Source organism: Balearica regulorum, chromosome 3, assembly GCF_011004875.1.
Source record: "Balearica regulorum gibbericeps isolate bBalReg1 chromosome 3, bBalReg1.pri, whole genome shotgun sequence".
NCBI classification, from domain to species: domain Eukaryota; kingdom Metazoa; phylum Chordata; class Aves; order Gruiformes; family Gruidae; genus Balearica; species Balearica regulorum.
The window spans coordinates 24,286,651-24,306,949 of NC_046186.1; the positions used below are offsets into that span (position 1 = coordinate 24,286,651).

The following is a 20,299-nucleotide window of genomic DNA, read 5'->3' on the forward strand; positions in this document are numbered from 1 at the left end:
ATTCATTGTCAGCAGCAGCCTATAAGCATCTTCAGCTAGGGTTCTTAACAGTGTCAAGTTAAGCATATGCTTTGATGCTTGCAGGCTAGACACAGTAGGGTTTCAGGCTTTTAGGATTTAGATAATCTCTTATAGTGTTTAGTCAATATGTGGAATAAAATTTTTACTCGAAGTTCCTTTCTTTTTGTTCTGTATTCATCTAATTTGTGAAAACAGTTGTATCTTTTTTTACTTATATATGTCTTTAAGTGTTTTTCAAGTGCTGGAGAGTCACACAGAGAGGGTTGAGTTAGCCTAGTTATCCATTTAGTTACCCTAGATCAGATGATCTAGGTTACAGTCTCATAATTTGGTTCCATTTTACCTTAATCTGTGAGACTGTTTCAATCTGAAAAGCTTGCAGCCTGCTTATTTTTGTTAACTCTGTGTTATGTTGTAGCCTAAAACAGTGGGATCAGAAGAAAAATAGGTCTGGAGACATCACATACCACCTCAGCAAGATTCTCCAAATGCATCTGTTAAAGTCTTTAGTCATAAATTATACAGAATCACAGATAGTTGTGGTTGGAAGGGACAGCTAAAGCAGTCTGCCCAGAGCTTTGTCCAGTCAGGTTTTGAATACCTCTAAGAATGCAGACTCCACAACCTCTCTGGGTAATCTATTTAGGTGCTTGACTACCCTCAAGTTAAAAAGTTTTCTCTTATGTTTCTGTTTGTGCCCTTTGCCTCTTGTCCTTTCACTGCACACCACTGAGATGTCTGGCCATCTTTTTTTACACCCTGCTTTAGATAAACATTGTTAAGACTCCTCTGAGACTTCTCTTCTCTAGGCAGAGCAACCCCAGCTCTCAATCTCTCCACAGAATCACAGCTGGGTCCATAGAATCATAGAATCATAGAATGGCCAAGGTTGGAAGGGACTTTAAAGATCATCTGTGGCAGAAAATGCCACAGAGAGAGGAGGAGAGCATAAAAAATTTAGTGAGAAAGAATAGAGGGAACACCAAGGTTAGAGGAGAAGGTAGTCCATATGGGGGAGCAGATATTCTCTGCAGCCAATGGAGGACGCACATCAGAGCAGACGGATACTCCTGAAGGAATTGCAGCCTGTGGAGAACCCACACAAGAGAAGAGGAAAAGATTGAGAAAGAAAAAACAGCAGAGAGAAACCACTTCATACTGACTGCAAGGTCAACCTACCACACTAACTTAAAATGAGGAACAATACCAATTCTCAACACAATTAATACAATATTTTAAAATTGTATGTAATTGAAATAAAATATCCAAAATTTCTAGATGAAAGATGCATGTAGTAGGTCAATGTATAGAAATCGAGTATAGAAATATTGATGTGTTTAAACTGAAGTTGATATCGACTATTCCCTTTGCACTACAACAAAATATCTTTTAGTGCAGAAATAAGTTTATAACAGTTATTTTTACTTAAGATAATATCTTCTTCTACAGAACCCAAAAGTAGGACTTCTTAAAGATACTGCAAACCTTATGACCTATCTCTTTTTCAAGCAGTTTAAATATCAACATAAATTTTAAGGTTGATCACCTTGAATCTAGAGAAACTGCAGACTTCGTGACTTATCTTTTTCAAATATCAACCTGGACTTCAAGGTTGATCATGCCTCAACACTTCTATATTAGTCTGACCATCTCCTTTTCTCCCACTAATTGTGACTCTTACGCTCAACCAGGGCTCTGAGACTCAGCTTTGGTTCTTTACTTCTTGTACATCTTCATTTTTGTAATATCTAAGACAAAAACTGTGACATGTGAGTAATTCTTAGTTTTAATTGTATTTTAAATAAAATTCTTGCTGACGCACAAGATGATAGAGAAGAATCTAGTTCCTTATTTTATCTTGAGATTACATTCTGCCAAATCATACACTAACAAACTTTCCAGTATAGAAAAACAATTAATTATCCATTCCCTATACTGACCACTATTTTAAGATGTAATTGTATAAATACTTAAGCTACACTGATTTCAATAACACTGAAATCTTTATTGATTAGAGTTCCTAAACAACCGTATGCATTGTAATACAGATCTACAGTGAGGCATCAGAGAAGCAGTAGGTGACAAGATTACGTAGGTCCTCATGGTTCATGATGGAAGAAATAGAAGTAAGTCACTGAAAAATATCTGCTGCTATAGAGAAAGAAGTACTAAGTAAAAGGAACAATGAAGTGACAAGGCACTGAGTGAATGGCAAAAGTCCAACTTTACACCACCTGCATGAGAATAGACAAAATTATAGATACTCAACTAAGAAAACTCTGGGCCACTCCATTCTGATAGGAGTTTGCCATTCTTAAGTGAATGGATCTTGGCAGAGTTGCATCTATAACACACACTACTTTCAGAAAACCAACCTCCTTAAACAAGATTTTAGACCATAAATTGGCCTGGATCAAATTCAAATTCATGTGATGAATTAAAAAAGGAAAATGAAAGTAGATAGAAGACACAACTGAAATAATGTTAGAGTAACTGTAAGGCTCCTAATTCTTATGTTCTTATTTTTAAACCCTTCTCAGCCTTTGCATTATTTTTCATGAATTTCCTTTTTTTTTTTTCCTCTTGCACTTTCACTTGTTTTCATTTTAATAAAGATACTTGAGTTCAATGTATATAGCCAAGTAACTCGGCTCGTAAATGGGGTTGAACTTCAGTAAAACCATTCAATCTCTGCCTCTGCCAATCAAATAGAACAGATCTGGACTGCATCTACAGGATATGTGAAAAAATGTATATTTTCAACAAATAAAACCTTAAAACCTTACTTAAATGCCTTCACAGATGAGATAGAGGAGTTTGTTCACTAAAGTCTAGCAATACAAAACAGTATAAAAGGGGGGAAAAAAGTACATGAACCTAAATAGGAACAGTTTGCTAATTCCTGCTTCTCAGTTCCAATAATTATATTGCTATGCTAGTTAACTCACTTGAATAAATTCTGAGGGTAGTGACTGAGGGAATTGCCATCTCTGTATTGTTTTAATGAGAATGAAAGATCTAATTCCACACACACTGAGCTTGAAATTGCATCAGCTATCTCTGAAACAATGTGATGAGCTAATCACCAAAGATAATAATTATTCTTAGGAACAGCCATTGTAATATAATATGATTTTTAATAAACCAACAGGTGGAGATAATAAAGCTACCAATAGCTGAAGTTAACTTCTTATTACATGATTTTTAGTCCTAATGTTAGTATCCTTAGGACAACTTTGCTGACTGCAATTTCCTTTAGCACATTAAAGACAACCTACAAAGGATGAAAAGCATAGTACTTACATTGATTTAACATTTAAGTGATCATTTTTCCAGTGAAAGAAAATACTCGAGAAAAGCTTACTAGCCATTGCATTTCTGGAGAAGTTATTTCATCTGCTTTAGTACTAACCCACTTTTCAACAAGCTGTCTAACTTTGACCTGTCTAATCAGAGGGAACAATAGAATTCCAGACTTGTATTCTCAATAGCGGAAGATGAGATGATCTAAAAAGTGGTTTTTAAATTTGTAAAGTAATCTTTAGTGTCTTAATTTTGTAGTCAGCATTCAGGCATGAGATACAATCCATGCAAAAGAACTGAAAAGTTCATCAGCCTAAGGAAAAACCTAAGTGACATGTGTGATATTCCTTTCAGAAGATGCATGATTTAGCAAAGATTTGCCAAATAACGTCACAGAAGAAAAATCTTGCCAGCCTTGTGAATTCCAATTTAACACTCAAAAATCTATCTTAGATATAATATATATATTCTACATATATGCATACATGTATACATGTATATGTATATGTATGCATATATATATGCATACATGTATACGTATAGATAGATCAATTGATCAAATGATCGATTAATTGATCTTTGTGTTCTATTTCTTTGCATGTTCCATATCAGGCAAAATCATCATGTTGTCTCCAGGGACTAAGCATTTTTTTATTTGCTTTTGGTTTACACATTTGGAAATTAGTACTGTTGTTAAAAGCTATAAATGGACTCAGACAATTCCAGCTCTGAAAAGGGAATATGATCAGGAACAACATTTTAAAAATGAGATCCATTATTAGATCCTTTTGGAGCCTTCACAAAAACAGCACTGAAGGATATATAGTATCTCAAAAACTTTTATCCAGGCTTTTGAGATCTTTCAGTATATCTTAGATCATTCACCTCATGACCTGCATGTCACCTCTCTGACAATTTGCATCTATTTTTTAGTCAGAAGATATTCATACAATGATAGAATGGTTTGGGTTGGAAGGGACCTCAAAGATCATCTAGTTCCAACCCCCCTGCCATGGGCAGGGACACCCTCCACTAGAACAGGTTGCCCAAAGCCCCATCAAACCTGGCCTTGGGCCTTTTAAAATGGCTTCTTTTTGTCCTTCCCCAATATGTACATTTGATACACAAGTTTCTTCGTAACACAAACCCTTGCCTCCTTCTTATCTCTCAAACATCTCCCTCTTAAGCAGAGCATACTAGTGATCAAGTTTAGATATGTCTTTGCAAAAAAAAAACCAATCAGAAAAATCTCTTTTTCATTTTTTATGGTCAAAGAAAAGTCAGGGTTCACATATACAAAAGTTATGAACATCTCTCAAGTATTGCTAGGATTTACAGAAGAATTAATAGTGGTTTGATGCAGGAACATTCATTTGCATAGGAGTAATTGACTATTTATGGAAAATGTACTCTTGTGCATCTAATTCAGACTAGATAGCCCACTGTGATTTATCAACGTAATATAATTTTTGATACAAAGTACAGTTTATACGTCTATAAAATAAGTGCTAGGGATGGCAGTTTGAGAACTTTGAGGTAAAATACTGAAAAGCCTAAGCTTCCCCAATACTCAGCCCTAACTCCATTTTCCAATATAGAAATGCAAAAACTCAAATAAAGGTGGCAATAAGTTCCTAAAGGTCAGGTTTCTGAACTATGTCACAATATTTTGAAGGCAGGATCACGCCTGAAATAAGTCATTAGAGAGCAGAGAACATATGAGAAAGTTTCTTACCTCGGCAGTTGGGTAAAGGGCTACTCCACTGCCCATTGCTTCGGCACTGTGCTCGAGAAGCACCCTGAAGTAAGTACCCAGTGTTGCAAGTAAAATTTACAACATCGTTTAAATTGAACTCACTGCCATTAGTCATTCCATGAGCTGGATTCCCAGGATGTCCACATGTGATTGCTGTTAAAAGAAAGATAGGCAGGCTAGCATATAACTGAAAGGTAGATCCATGGAATTGCAGGTTGGAGCTCCTTTGTGTTTTGTTTTTTTTTTCTTCTGAATTTGTCTTTCATATTTATACAAGAAATTTAAGAAAAAATAGGATATATTTTTTCAGAATTCTTAACTGCCAGGAGAAAATTCTTAATTTTTCTATAAAACTTTTAGAATCTACTTTTTACCTTATGTTGAAAGTTGTAATATAAATAATGTTTTTTATATATATATATGCATTTTGAAACCCACCTGATATGTATTAGACCTTAAAAATGTAGAGAGTTCATTATATTTCCTACTAATGCAAATAAAAAAATATATTTTTTTCCATGCAATCTTCAAAATGTAGTAGGGCAAAACAAATCGAATGCTTCCGAGCATTCTGGAGTTCTGAAGCATTCCTGTTCCAAAGATCCTGAGTTGCTTTTCTGAAGCAGTGATGCTTTTAATCAGATTTTCTTATGGCAATAGAGAAATCATTGTTGGGAGTAAATCTATCCTATTATGTGTATTACATATGTTGATTATACTTAAATGACACTTATAAAATACACTTGTTATGGTCAAGCTCGAGTTTCCACATGACAAGACATTAAAAAAATACAGAAAAATATAGAAAAGCATAGATACTGACAATATAAAATCAGAATGTAGACACACACCACCCCCACACCCCCACACCCACCCCCCCTTTTGCACATTGTGCTAGCAATGTTTATCATACTCAAGTATCCTTTACATAGGTTTGTCTTTTGCTTTCTTACTGTGTGGTTTGTTTGGGGTTTGTTGGGTTATTTTAATTTTTTTTTTAATTGAAGAGACAAGTGAAAAGTCATTTAAATGTGTTTCTTTTTATTTTATCATGGAGTTCAACTGTGAAACAGTATTTGAAACAGTATTTGATCTTTGGGAATTAAATGGGACACCTTCCTGTGTACAGACTTGCATATCTAGCCCTTAAATCGTGTAAATTAAATCACTTGAATCCTTTCTGCACTATCTCATTTGCAGCATTTGAAGATGAAACCCTAAACATCAGAATAAAATCTTACTACATGCACAAGATCAACTTTATCCTAGCCCAGTTGCTGCATTTTTAAACTGTTACAGATGATCAAGTTTCAATAAAGAAAGCAATAATAAACTGTTAACATAATTCTTATGTAAAAACTTATTAAATTTTAAAAAATGCTATTACTTTAAACTTCCTACAGTTTCCTGAACAAATTATATGCCATAGGTTTTAACAACACAACATGTAGGTCTCTTGTAAAAATTCTGATATGAAAGATATCTGTGTTCAGTTGCCCTTATTCAACAAAAGCATACTCTATTCAGTCAGTTCCTGTTTAGACCTCATTACTCTTGACAGGATGCTGTTTTTTGTAACACCTTCTAGAAACTAACAGTCTCGGACACTGAGATTTTAATCACGGCATTTAGTTCTGCCACTGCTCCATTACAGTTTCTAGATGTCATCAACTTGTTGACTGATCAACACTGTAATAGCTGGATTCACAGAGCAGCAAGTACTTAAAAACAACTTTTAAAAAAAAACAAAAAAAAAACCCAACTCCTAAGTACATAATTTTGGCATTATAGTGTTTTCAATCACCACTAGGCTTTTATGCAATCAATTTAATATTGTTTACCTAAGCAGTAGCCAAGACATGTCAAATAAAAGTTACTACTGTTGGGTTTATGTCATCTCAGTGGTGAATTACAAACTCCCTCCTCCATCGTAATATAAATAACTGCCCTACGCTTGCATGCAGACACATACATGTGGATCCACACACACACTTAGTCCTAAATATGTCATGGGAAAATAGATGCACTTGGCATGTCTGAAATCAATACTCGCTAAGGAATTGCACATTTCCCTATTTTATTCCAAAGAGATGAACACAATTAATGTAATATAACTCTCAAATATATACTCCAGTCTTTAACACAGTATCCTTCTTAGATCCTGGAGACTTCCATCTCATCACAGAAAATACATAACCCAGAAGAAATAATGGTAGTGCTGATAGTACTTGGACAATAAAAAAATCCAGTCTGAGTACGCAGCTATGGCTACTATGTTTTGGTCATTGTTAATACTTTTAGTAAAGAAGGTTACTCTCCCAATTTTAGTTGTGCTGTTACTCACAAAGAACTAATCAGACATCTTCACATTTAATGGTAACTCCCAATAACCAGCAAGTGAAAAGATCTCTCAGAAAATATTTGGCTAAAGTGTGATCTGACTGGTTATCCAATGAAGAGATAGGGAAACACCTGTGAGTCATACATTGTACAGGATGAAGGAGGCTGACTTTCATATGAAACTAACAAGATAAAGTAGTCATGAGTAGAGTACTCTGAGTACTTGCTTAGAGTAGGTTTTGAAAATTACAATGTCTAGCACTTATAACACTGAAATTCCTTTCAAAGTCAATTAGAAATATAAAAAGGTGTGTGATCTTCTGTAAAAAATCTCACAAAATATAGACCAATCTGTGGTAAATTTTCAGGGGCACAGCCCATAACTTCCTTATGGTACCTCTGCCATATTTCTAGCTCCTGACCCATACTGCTCAGTCAAAAGACCATTTCAGTCTCACATCAGGGAACACATTTCTACCATTGGTAAACAGTATGTTTTCACTTTCCTTCTCAGAAATAACATAGCCATTTTTACAATAATTTTAAATAAATAAATAAAAAATAAATAAAAGTTTGAAAATCATCTGAAGCTTGGATGCTGACATAAAAAAAAAATCATCTTGTATGGCTCTTTAGTCTGGCAGAGTTATAAGCAAAAGAAAACCATGTTGTAATGGAAAGTATTAGGCAATCTATAATGACAGAAATTGCTGCCAGTTCTTCTCATAACAGCAATGATAACATCAATTTAGGAAGAAACAGCCTCCCACACACCCCCCTCAGCTTTGCCCCTTTCTTTTGAAGGGATTTTATTCACTGCACGGTAAAATTAATCCACTAAAAGTAATAATGCTAGCTGGTGGCATTTCTCCTTTGATGAATATAAATCACTTGAAGATATAAATAGGATTTTAAAAGGACAATGACATTTGGCAGATATTTCCTGCAGCTGTATCCAGGTAGAAATTTTCATTTTACCTCTAAGAAATAAAATACTGAACATTTTGAAATCTAATGACTTATCAGTAATATATTTTCTCAGAAATGAAACAAAGATACTAACATGGATTAAATAGAAAAGCTGATCATCTCAGTGACTATGTCTGTGTAGACAATACATTTGTCTGAATTGCAAACATCTTAAAAAATTACAAAATTGAAATAATTGATATAAATGCTCCATTAAAAATAACAAAAATTGTATAAAAATGGGAAGCCTTATTAAAACTGAAAAAGAATAATAAAATCAACTACACAATAAAGTAGTAGAATAACAATCAGAAAAATCAGACTTGACTCTGATTAAATGGCTGATGGTTCAGAAAATGTCAATAAACCTGCCATGCAAATGAAGAAGGGAGTGGGAAAGACTCAACAATTCCAGTAATTAAGTATGGAATTTTCAAAAGCAAGTGAAGTAAGAGAAAAAAAAAATCCTACTAAAGGGAATAAAAAGGTTAACATTTTTTTCTAACAGATGTGGTACAATCCAATACTATGCCTGGGCTTGTACTGGTAAATATTAGGAGGCCAACTTGGAAAAATGGGCAGTCACCATCAAAACTGCACAGATGAACAGTATTCCAGCTTTACCCACCAAACAATGAAATTAGACCAAGGGATATTGGTATTCCTGGTGAAAAAATAGGGGAGAGGCTCAGTAAGCCCACACTTGACATAGAAATTATGCCTGGAGAAAAAGAGAGAAAGAGATAGATGAAGTTATACAGTTGTAGCCTGCTGTTCAACCCACTTCAATGCCAATGTCATCCTGTTTCTGAAACAACAGAAATCAGAAATTACTGGATATCATTATTCAGTCTGTGCTAGGTTGGAAACAGGATTAGATTATCATAATGACCCTTGTAATTGAAAATAGGTCCAAGAAATATCTGATCTGAGCACCTCATTCAAACACCTTTGAACATCCAATCCACTGTTAATGTTCAATTGTGTTTAAAATAGCAGTAATAATTCAGTGAAAAATTAATGATACTTACGGACACAAACAGGAGTTTGTCCAGACCATTTGTGATCCTGTAGGCAAATTCTGACAGACGTACCAACAAGTCGAAAGCCAGGATTACACTGGTAGACTACAGTATCACGATAACTGAAACCATCTCCACTAATATGACCATTTACAATTGGATCCGGAGAACCACAGTGACCAGCTACAATAAAAGAACAACCCATCAAAACCATATATTTTTACAAACCTTGCCAACATTTACAAAAATGCTGGTAGGAAAACAAAATTTCATCCTTGCTTTCAATAAATGATATAATAGGGTCAAATACGGCACTGTACAGAACAAATTCTGAGGTGTAAAAACTAGAGGTGATATTCCTTCTACTTTTTTAGGGTGAAGTGATATTCAAATAGTTTTAATTTTCATATGTATAGTTTCTGCAGATTCTGATACAGAAATGTCAAATTTGTCAGAAAAATGCCTGGAAAATGTAAATTGCAAATGTCTGAAATTACAAATAATTCAGTTTTATTGCTAGAAAACTGGCAATTTTAACACGGATAGGTTTTTCCCCTTTGCCTTACTAAGGTTGCCTTTTTACTCAGAGAACTGTGAATTAAAAGGTCTTTAACTCTCAAACTCATACTATTATTTCATCATAGAGTTCTGATTTCTCTTATTCATTATTTGCCTCAGACTTTGTAAGTAGACCTCTACTAAAAAATTAAACATGGTTGGGACCATTCTCCGGCAGAGGCCAACCAGCACAGAGCAGTCTACATCCCTGAAATAAAAATCTCCTGCCCTCCAGCCCAGCACAGCTGCTAGCAAGCTGCCTACCCAGATCAGTACTGGTTTAAGCTAACTTGAACCGTTCTTGGAAATAGCCTTGGAGAATTTTAGCCAAAACCATGTCTAGGCTTTGTTCTGATGATATAACAGCATAGATGATCAAGTTTTATGCTCATTTGCATGTCCTGCTGTTGTTATTTTATTACAAGAAACACAGCCCTTGCTTTATACGCATCCAACAAATAACTGATTTCTCACATGCAGGTCTTCAGACATTACTAGACAGATCCTAAGATTAATCAATTTTAAAAAAAAACCCAAATCTTATTTTTTTAAAAAATAAACAGAAATAATTTCTGTGGGATCACTGTCAGTCTATTGCCTTCAAGAGAAGAAACACTGAGATATTTCAGATATTTATATATGTCCCACTTAGCTATAGCAGCCCCTTAACAATATCATTTAGGTCCCTGTTTATATTTATATTTAAAAGAAATTTGCTGCAGTCTAATTTAAAGCCTGCAACAGCAGGTTTCTATCCAGACTTCTTGAAAAAAAATTAATTTCTACAGTTAAGCATGTCTTGTTCAAATATTTCCTAACAGCTCCAGTTTCTACAATTAAGTTCATGTTTATTTATTAATGACTTTTAGTAATGAATTGTAAAAAGTGTTTTTATTTGTGTTTGCTCTTTCCAAATAATAATCACCTTTATGTTATTTTCAGCTGATTCTTAGCTAAACTGACATATTTAATGACTTTTCTGTGCTTATAAATTCATATTAATGTCAAAATTATAATAAACTCTTCTTTATATTGCTTTCCGATTTTTTTCAGTACACTTTGAAATAGCCGCCTTCTCCAGCTGTACAAAGGCATGGAAAGGAAGGAATGTCTGCCAGCACTGTTTCCTCCTTAGTTATATTGCCTGTTGTTAAACAAAACAGAACACATTACTCCAGGGTAATAGCACTTTTGGCATTAAGGATGCCAAGTGATGCATCTCTAGATTACTCATTCTGTTTGAAAGCAGAGTTGCTGAGCAGGAAACTATTTTTTTACTGATTAAGGAAGAGGAAAAAGTTCATTTTTTTAGTGACATCATTGATTAATTACAACTGGCAAAAATTTCATGTGAAATTATGCTAAGTCCTCATTTTGCGATGTGAGGACAGGGACCTGAGGATCATGACCGCTGCTAGAATTGGGGGGGGGGAGGACGGGACGAGATGTTCTGTTTCGCATAGGCTGTATCCATCAACAGCAGGCTTGTTTGTAATTTAGCTGCTTTAGGATTGAATCTCCTTTCTACTAAAGCCCCTTTAATAATCCTACACTGTGTATTTAATTTACACTTAATGGCTCTTCTAAAACCCTAGAAGGGTAAAAAACATGCCACTTGATTAATTTCTTCATACATATAGGATTATTATAATAATCTTAATTGTAGGATTGCTGATGTCTTGAAGCAGACATTATGATATTGTTCTGTAAAATTGTGGAAGAAAGTATGAATCTAAGCTTTTCACACCCAACTTCTTATACAGGTACTCTTCCCCTGACAAGGACTATGGCAACAGAGAGTAACAAGGGCATTGAATATTTTTCTCCTTGAAATACCTCATGTAATAATTTACCTCATTTTTCTCAGTCCAAATTAGTAATATGATCCCCCTTACCATTTTCTCTTTTCCAGCTTTGCTCAGCCTCTCATTGTCTATCACATACTCCAGCCCCTAGCCCCCTAATGGGCCCTTCCCCTGGACTTGCTTCAGTTTCCAAAATCTCTCTTGTATGGTGGAGGACACAAAAACTACACACAGTTTTCCACATGAGTGCTGAAGAGGAAATAATAACCATGACCCACTGACTACACTGCTGCTCATACAGTCCAGTCTGATCTTCTTTACTGCAAGGCCACACTTTTAATTCTTGTTCAGCCTCTCCACTAGGTCACCTGGGTTGCATTCTGTAAAGCTTCTTTCTACCTAGTCAGTTCCAAGCTGGTACGCATGAATGGAATTATTCTAGGAAAAGTGCAGGATTCTCTTTGTTGAACTTTATGAGCTTCCTGTTGCCCATTTCTCCAGATTCTCAGGGTCCCTCTGTATAGCAGTACTGCAACCCAGAGTATCAGCTGTTCTCCCATCATTTGGTGTAATCCTCAAACTTGCTGAGGCTGCACCCCAACCTGTTATCCAATTCACTGACAGAGGCCAGATAGTCTTGGCCTCAGTATTCATCCTCAGTATCCACTGGCTGCCAGTCATACTTTGATTCATGAAACACTACCCTCAGAGTTTGGTGGTTCAATTAGTTTTCCATTTTGTAGTCCCTTCATCCAGTCCTCGTCTTCTCAATTTGGCTACAAGGATACTGTGGGAGAGATTGTTTCAAAAGCTTTGCTACAACACAAAATGAAAGAAATCTACTGCTGACATCTACTAAACACTACATCTGATGAGAGGGTCATTGGAAAAGGCGGTAAGATTATTAAGGTTTGCTTTTGATTGCTCCGTCCTATCTGTTCCCAATTATTTTCTTTTTTTGCCTATGTCAGGAAATGGACTTAATTCCTAATACTTGCATCCTAATTTTTTCCAGGGACTGAGGTGAAATATCTAGCTTCTTGCCTTCTTTGGAAATCTGATGTTATACTTCTGGGTTTTTTCCAGTAATCGCAGTTGTTCCCACTTTTCAAGCATGGTAGAAAGTGGCCTCACAATTATAAATGCCACCGCCTCAGACTTATCCAGTCAAATCACAGATATTCATTCCTTTTATTTGAGTAGTTCCTTCCGAACTCATCTCAGCTCCTCAACTGTACTACTAGGAGTAACAAATTCATGGTCTGGCTAATCTATGGACTAGATGAACCATGTACTAGAACAGAGGTATACCTCAGTTTTAATTGGAATTTCTTCTTCTAAAGAAACAATCTGTATGGCCCTAAATATTCAGGCATTGGGACAATTGGGACAATTCTGAAAATTGTCATTCTGGCAATTGGGACAATTGCAGATTTTGGGAAAGCAAATCTGTGAAACAGATGCAAAATGGGAAGAGAAAAGCTATATTTATACAAAATACAATGGAAAAAATTTGTATTTTAAAAATTTTTCTAGACCTAAATAGTGAAGAATTGAAAAACAGTTGCTGCAATGAAGCCACACAGGGAAAAACAGGAAATTTGAAGAAGAAAGCTGAGATGTGCCAACTGCCATAATGCAAAATATAAAATAGTATGCGCTTTCTGTTAAACAGGGATTTAACAAGTTGCTGGACTTATTATGTGAGTCATTTAATTTACAGATCATTCCAGTTAGTGGATTTAATTATTTTTCTGGAAGTTTTGACTCATTTACATTAAATATTCCAATACTTCAAGAACTTAAAGAGCACTGCAGCAACAAAAAATGTATGTAATTTTTCCATCAAGTAAAATTAGATTAAAAGAATAGTAAGGATGTTGCTAGTGGATTTTTTAATAAAATATGCTCTCAAGAATTAAGGTAATTTTTCACATGGCTCAAGGTTGGTTCAGTAGTTTTATTCTAAAACACCTAGAAAGCAAGCTACAAATAATTCTATTTTATTTTAATAAGAATTTGAAATATAAGCCAATATTATGATATCATACTGAACTTTACCTATGAGTTATCAATTACAGCTTCAGATATTTTTACACAAGTACAGTCAGCAGCAGTGGTTTTTTCACACTGACAAATGTAGAGAATTATACATATTATAGAACTACATAAGATATGGAATTCTTACTTTTTTTTGGAAAAAATATGCTAAAAAATCATGACAATGGAATGGAGCAGATTATATTTAAGTTTAGATTTTAAAGTATGTCTTTGACTTGTTTATGTATAGTTTTGCACCTGAAAGTCATAAAAAGCCAGGAAAAAATATCTAAAAATAAGAATTTTGTCCATGATTAAATGCTACTAATAGTAGAGACAGAGTTAAGCAAATTCTTAAATGTTTCCAATTTGGTCCATGCCCTACATGTATGTATGGTCACTCACACACACAAAGTATGCACACAAACATGTTTTGTGACGTATAGGTGCAATTATTCTTGAAAGGAAAAAAGGGGAAGAGATATGAAATATCAGCAGTGTGAGTAATTGAATGAAATATTGAAAAAAAATCTTGCCTAACTATTCATATTTATCCTTCCATAACTAAGAAAAAATATATATAATACTAACTACCTGAAGACTTAGATCTTATGTTTAGACTTGGACTCGTTAACTGCAGCCATTGGTTTTAGCTTTCTTCTGAGACAAATAATAAGGATTTGACAAACCCTTTCCTGAGATACAGAAATTAGTGTACTCAGCTGGCCTGAAATCATAAATTGATTCTACACAGACCAGTGGGTAACATAAAGTGATACCTATTTTCATCTATAGCTGTCCTGAATTACATTCATGCAGGTACAGTGGAGGTAAAAAGCATCTCTGACTCATTATCATTCCTTTGAAATGGAAAGGCTCATTCAGCACTCCCTGGGTGTTTGCCTCCTGATTTTCAAAGGCTTCAGGCAAGTCCTAAAGGCACCTCTGAAATAAGTTTGGTGCATGCTGTCCTTGAAATTTAAGAATACACAACTGGCGGCATTCACATCATCTAGCTTTAAAATTTAAGAATTTACCTTTCCTGAATTGCTCTCTGGAGGAGTCTGCATAGTTCCATTGACCTTGTTGGGAATTTAGGATCTTAGATTGCACTCTAAATTGCATCTAAATTAGGTGCCTAAAGTACATGGTCTGAATATTCCTTATGTGAGAGAATGTAGAGAGGCAGAAAGAGGTTTAGTAGCAGAAATACAACCTTCTGCAGCATGCATGTGATAACTCAAATTTAGGCTTTCATGCTCATAGCTGTGCAGTATTTTTGGCACTACAGAGCTTATCTGATTTTGAAATAGCAAAGACTAAATAGGGATTAACAATCTTCTAGCTCTAAATGTGATCTTTTTTGTCTAGTGAGGTGAATGCATGCATTTAAGAGTTCTAAGCATAGGGTGGCATTCAACACTGCAATCGACCTGACATGTCAAATAGAATTCAAAAAGTCCATCAAATTTTTTAAAAAAAGAATTGGGAAGTGTCATAAGACAAGCATTGCTCTTACTACAGTAATAGTTCCTGCAAGAGGTCCTGTGTTCATCACAAGTGGAAACAGAGAATAGATCTGTAGAACTCATTTAAAAAGCACAGTCAGGTGGGGAAAAAAAAAGTTATTAGTTAAGACCAAGAGGATAAAAGTAATGGATATCAATTTCAATACGGATTTGTAAAAAACCTGAAACAGTCAAAATCCAACAGCAAATTACTCCTGGAGAAGAGAAGGATGAATTCATATAAATGAAATTCAAGCTGTATATAGAGAGTCTTTCCTAACTATGAGATCTAGTAAACTTATTAGCTGTTTCCCAAAATGTTAAAGGCTTCACTGTGTGTACTTTTTAAACTGACTTTCAGAATAAGCTGGTATTACATATCACTATGTAAGTCACAACTACAGGTTGGGTGGAGAATGGATTGAAAGCAGACCTGAGGAGAAGGACTTGGGGGTATTGATTGATGAGAAGCTCAACATGAGCCGGCAGTGTGTGCTTGCAGCCCAGAAAGCCAACCATGTCCTGGGCTCCATCAAAAGAGGCGTGACCAGCAGGTCGAGGGAGGTGATCCTGCCCCTCTACTCCACTACGGTGACACCCCACCTGGAGTACTGTGTCCAGCTCTGGGGGCCCCAGAGTACAAGAAAAACATGGAGCTGTTGGAGCGAGTCCAGAGGAGGGCCACGAAGATGGTCAGGGGGCTGGAGCACCTCTCCTGTGAGGACAGGCTGAGAGAGTTGGGGTTGTTCAGCCTGGAGAAAAGGTGGCTCCAGGGAGATCTAATTGCGGCTTACCAGTACCTGAAGGGGGCCTGCGGGAAAGCTGGTGAGGGACTGTTTATCAGGGAGTGTAGTGACAGGACAAGGGCTAATGGGTTTAAGCTGAAGGAGGGTCGATTTAGATTAGATGTTAGAAAGAAATTCTTCACTGCGAGGGTGGTGAGGCACTGGAACAGGTTGCCCAGAGAAGTTGTGGATGTCTCTTCCCTGGAAGTGTTCAAGGCCAGGTTGGATGGGTCTTTGGGCAACGTGGTCTAGTGGAGGGTGTCCCTGCCCATGGCAGGGGAGTTGGAACTAGATGATCTTTGAGGTTCCTTCCAACCCAAACCATTCTATGATTCTATGATACTGTAAGTCTTGTACTGACCTGATCTTCTCCATCCCTACGCTATTTGAATCTAAATTTATGGCTGTCATTGACAGTCAATCTTCTGGGGTGTTCAGTGGTAAAATATATTTCTCACTAGTCAGAATAGAAGAAAAATATCTTTTCCAGCCTTCCATGGGCAAGAGGTATTTATAATGCAAACAGAATCCATTGAGATTTGTATATTATTTAGTTTGTATACGTTGGCAGCCAAATTATCCTGCGTGTATAGCCTTTCAAAACAGAAAAGCAGTACATAAGTACTAAAGACTTATTATTGATCAGATGATGAAGTGGTATTTCAGGTTAGTTAAAATGAATGAATTCTAACACATATCTTTCTGCTTTAAATTATTATATGCAGGTGTCAGGTACTACACTGGTAATTTATGGTATAACAGACTGCAAAAATCTGAAGGTCAATAGTTCTTTTTTTTTACCACGTAGCTTGCATGTTTTTTACCATATAGCTTGCTAATGGTGCCCAGTGACAGGACAAGGGGCAACAGGCACAAACTGGAACTCAGGAAGTTCCCTCTCAATATGAGGAAAAACTTCCTTACCCTGAAGGTGACTGAGTACTGGAACAGGCTGCCCAGAGAGGCTGTGGAGTCTCCTTCTCTGGAGATATTCAAAACCCGCCTGGACATAATCCTGGGCAACCTGCTCTAGGTGACCCTGCTCTGGCAGGGAGGTTGGGCTAGATGATCTTCAGAGGTCCCTTCCAACTCCTGCCATTCTGTCATTCTGTGATTCTGTGTTTGCAACAGAAGAAAGGGTTGAGGAAAATATTCCTACACAAGCAAATTTGGGGCTGTTGGATCTTCACAGCTGCAGTTCCAGCATCTTGTTGGTCAGCCTCAGTCAAGGGATAACCTGACACCATCAGGAAGCTGTTGCATCTTCATATACAAACCTCTTACATACTTCCATTATGAAACTGATGAATTGAATGTATGTGAAAAAGTAATGCTGAAGCATAGCATCCCCCTAACCATCACCTCACTGGAATTATTGTTCCTAGGTAAAAAAAAAAAGATTTATTTTACTCCTTTACTTCTCTAAATAGCCAAAGAATAAGTAATTAAAGTATACTCTATTTATGCCATTATTTCCTGCATCAAGATGACATCATTCTTAATACAGCATATTTTAAATTGAAAAATAAAGTGTATGGATTTGAAAATATATCAAGCCAGAGAAGTGTTTTTACTTTTCACAAAATTTGCCAGAAACCACTACATCTTGCTGGGAACTCACTAATAATGAACTGCCATTTAGAAGCTAGGTTAGCTCTGTGAGACAATGGTCACTACTTCTGACCACTCTGTATCTTAAGAGATTACATACTGTAAACCTATCTTCACAAATTTTGTGCTATAAACATTACTGTTGCAAAATGAAGGAATCAGTCAGGAATATATGATCAAAGGTTACAAAATCTTAATTCAGATCTGAATTACATGGTCTCATGCTATTTTTGTTTTCTGAAAAGATTCTGGCTTCATCTTCCTTGCTGCTGCAGCCTAGCATCCGAATTGAAAGAAAAGGTAATCAACACAGCAAGTAGGACACAAGGACTGAGATTTTATCCCTGCCTCTGAGAGAAGATTCCTACATTTCTGTATTTCACCTATGTCCCATCAAATTGGCTGTTCTATACTGATGAAGAATAGACTTAATACGCAGCTGATAACTCCACATTCTTTTTCATCAAGGTTAGATTATTATGCTTTTGTCTGTTAGTGCATTACTGTCTTGTGGCTTGCAATTTGTTTCAAAATATTTTGCCTAAAAGTATTTTCAGGCATTAAAGATATCCAGAAATGCAGGATGTTGTCGCTCTGTTAACAGTACTCTGTTAAAAATCATGCTTATCTAATGATACTTGCTATTCCTTTTTCTTAATAACTTGCTAAGATGAAATTGATGATACTTAAAAATTGTTTTTCTGAAGACATGGTTGAGTTGGTATGTGGTCCCATCACACCTGGTTATTGTGATGGAGATGTTCTCTTCTTTCAATAAAATATTCTACCAGGGGAATGTTGATGTGTTTTAAAATGCAGCTCTGATTTTCTGTTTTACTCAGGGGAACTGTAGCCAGTTTTGCACCTTGGTGAGAGCATGACCTCAAACGTCCATAACTGCAAATACCCTTTATGATGGTACTATGAAGTAACTCTGCTTAGAAATTTAAAACAACATAGACTACCTACTATCACTTATATCTATAGGGTAATGAGCACTGGCAACCTGATATGCCAAAGATCATATGTATGTCTATCTGAACACAGAAAGACAGTGACATTGTTGACATTGAGAGAGTTAAGAATGGATTCAGGTGTCTAAGAATGCTCAGCAACCTTTCGTGATCAGTTTTTTAGGTATATGTAAAACTTCTTTCTCACAGATCCATATTGACACTGCCTTATCGTAAATGTCGATGTCAGGTTTATTTTAACTTGGTTCATGGAACTGACAACATCAGGGATTCTTCAGACAGCATGAAGGTTTGAAGAAGTGATGCTTAGAAAAAGGTTATTTTCAGCTTTGATTTGAATTAATTTCTTCAGATGGGACAAAAGTATGCTCATGACATACTGTAAAACATATCAATCTACGTCTTTTTAATGGGATGTTTTGAAGATGCCAAGGTCTGAGGAAGATAACTGGCATTTTATTTTTCACATGCAGAATTTTCATGTTAATATACTTTTTAAAAACTTAATGTTTCTACAGAGTGGAAGGACAGGGATTTTATAATTTAGAAATGAATCAGCATAATTTATTTAAAAGCTTTAAGTCAAATGTTACTGTTAGACATGTATCTAATTAGTCAAACATTGCTCTAGCCTACCTGAAAATTTCACAAGCAGTGAGTTCTGGATAGAGAACAATTTCTGACAATTCATGTTACAGCTACTACCATTTCCTTATAAAACAAAGCTTTTATCATTTCATTGCTGTAAAAACCAGTAATATAGGTTATTCTGGATAATGATATCTTGGTTAGTCTTCTTGTGGTTTTTTTGTTTGTTTGTTTGCTTTGTTTTAAATCAATTATTTCCTCTGTAAAACAATTCAGTTCTTGCATATGATGGGTGGTCAAACTGTTTTGTTTAAAATATACTAGATAGGCATGGAATACTGTGTTCTACTAAAAGGATGTGGCTAGACAGCAGAGAAGAAAGCTGTTTTTTAAGTGAGGTTGAACTCTGGAAAACAAAGAAGAGATTCCTCCTTTCCTGAGAGCAACTGAATACGTTCAGCTGCGAGGCAAGAAGAAAATCTACAAAATGGGGTAGACAAAGCAAATAATAGACTGTCCACAACCTGGAATACACCCACTGCTGAGCCTCGAAGGTGACTGAAAAAGAAAACAGCTTTCTTATGTCTGTATTAGGAATGCAAACCAGTATGAGTGGATCTGAAGAATGAAAGAGGATGAGAACTTCAGATCCAAACTATACATAACTCAGAGTTTGAAAGGGTGTTGGTTTTGCTTTACTTTGGGCTCTCTCTTGTCTACTTCCCTTGACTGAATGCTCAAAATGCTGAAAGCTCATTTGTAGTTGGAATGCATCAGGAATACTCCTGAACTGAAGCTCATCTTCCAGCTTAGTTTCATCTCATACCCTATGACTGTTCCACAAAGCAAATCAAAATATTGTGTCACTTAAAAAGCCCTCCTGGTCTGAAAAGCATTCCAATAATGTCAAATGTAATTTAATTTCTAATAAAAACATATATGCTAGTAGAGTAATATAAAATCATATGCAATAAAAAATATTTCTGTATTTAAGATATCTTTACTTTTCATTGATATAA

At 35.8% G+C, this 20,299-nt stretch overlaps 1 protein-coding gene and 1 long non-coding RNA gene across 2 annotated transcripts in view; one reads left to right on the forward strand and one right to left on the reverse strand.

Annotated features, from left to right (window-relative positions):
- LOC142600924 (uncharacterized) overlaps positions 1-20,299 on the forward strand; it is a 782,912-nt gene that overhangs the window by 480,412 nt on the left and 282,201 nt on the right. The gene's annotated exons all lie outside the window — the stretch shown is intronic.
- Positions 1-20,299, reverse strand: part of CSMD1 (CUB and Sushi multiple domains 1) — a 1,232,729-nt gene that overhangs the window by 55,838 nt on the left and 1,156,592 nt on the right. The window contains exons 53-54 of the mRNA XM_075747278.1: positions 9,421-9,594; positions 5,060-5,233 (exon numbers count right to left, since the gene is read on the reverse strand). Of these exons, the coding sequence (XP_075603393.1) occupies positions 5,060-5,233; positions 9,421-9,594 (348 nt within the window). The remainder of the gene's footprint in view (positions 1-5,059; positions 5,234-9,420; positions 9,595-20,299) is intronic.